General features: G+C 33.1%; 1 protein-coding gene across 1 annotated transcript in view; it reads right to left on the bottom strand.

Annotated features, from left to right (window-relative positions):
• Positions 1-1,002, bottom strand: part of CSMD3 (CUB and Sushi multiple domains 3) — a gene marked incomplete at its 5' end in the record, with an annotated part of 107,701 nt that overhangs the window by 100,562 nt on the left and 6,137 nt on the right. Inside the window, one exon of the mRNA XM_012645293.1 lies at positions 589-777. Coding sequence (XP_012500747.1) covers positions 589-777 — 189 coding nt within the window. The remainder of the gene's footprint in view (positions 1-588; positions 778-1,002) is intronic.

The raw sequence follows: 1,002 nt of genomic DNA, 5'->3' as shown, positions 1-1,002 counted from the left end.
GAGAAATCGGTTAATACTAAGAAATTGTAATGCTCCTGTTTTTCATCGGTTAAAAGAAAGTAGATGTTCTGATAGGTTTTTAAAATATATCTATTCTGCATGAAGTCAACACCTTCAATGTTAATAACCTACTAAGATAATAATGCTTCCCAGAATTCTAGTAAGTGATTAATGTTTCCTGCATCAGTAGAACAAGGAAACAATAATTCTTTCATTTCGAATTTATTTATTTATGCCTATGAAAGCTATCTTTTCATGAATTAGAAACCACAGTCTAAAAGGTAAAAGAAGCCATTTCAGAGGCCCGGAATATCTATTCCTCAGCTAATTTTAAGTGCTATTGTTTGATTTTAAATTTTGATTAACCTATTTAAAATTTTGTTTTGTTCTATATAAACTCTGTCCAAAAAGTAGATGATAGATAAGACCCATTTTTTATTAACTGAGAGTGTTTTTCATTTTTTCAAGTGAGGGTTCAAAGTTGCTATATGCTTTCTATTTGGGTAAATCTTAGTGGTCCAAATGAAAAAATTAAACGGAGTTAATCTCATATTAATATTTTATCCATTTTTGGATAGTATACTTCACCTTGACAAGCAGGGACTGGTGCATCCCATGCATGATAGCCATAGGAAGACTTCCTGCACACGGCACTGCTTTTCCCAACAAGCCGGAATCCTCGATCGCAGGCCCAGCGGACCACACTGTTAAGCTGCCCACCTGTCTGACTGATAATGTATCCATGAGGTGGGGATTCCGGTGTACTACAGTAGAAAGCTTTTCAAAAGAAAAAGAAAGAACTGCTTAATCAATGAATCAGAGATTCTTTATTACCCAAAGTTATAAACATCTGGACAGTGAATATTAGTACTTAAAAATAGGTAAATGGTCTTCTATGTAAATTTTAATTCATCTGTATATCATATTGTTTTCTATCCTCTTTTGAAAATAATCTATTTGCACAATTTTTGGGATACATAGTTATCTCTGGGCTTTCTTCTT

This window comes from Propithecus coquereli, unplaced genomic scaffold (genome assembly GCF_000956105.1).
Source record: "Propithecus coquereli isolate 6110/MARCELLA unplaced genomic scaffold, Pcoq_1.0 Scaffold23, whole genome shotgun sequence".
Lineage (NCBI taxonomy): Eukaryota > Metazoa > Chordata > Mammalia > Primates > Indriidae > Propithecus > Propithecus coquereli.
The sequence above is the reverse complement of the archived record's forward strand: the minus strand, read 5'-3'. Positions and strand labels throughout refer to the sequence as shown.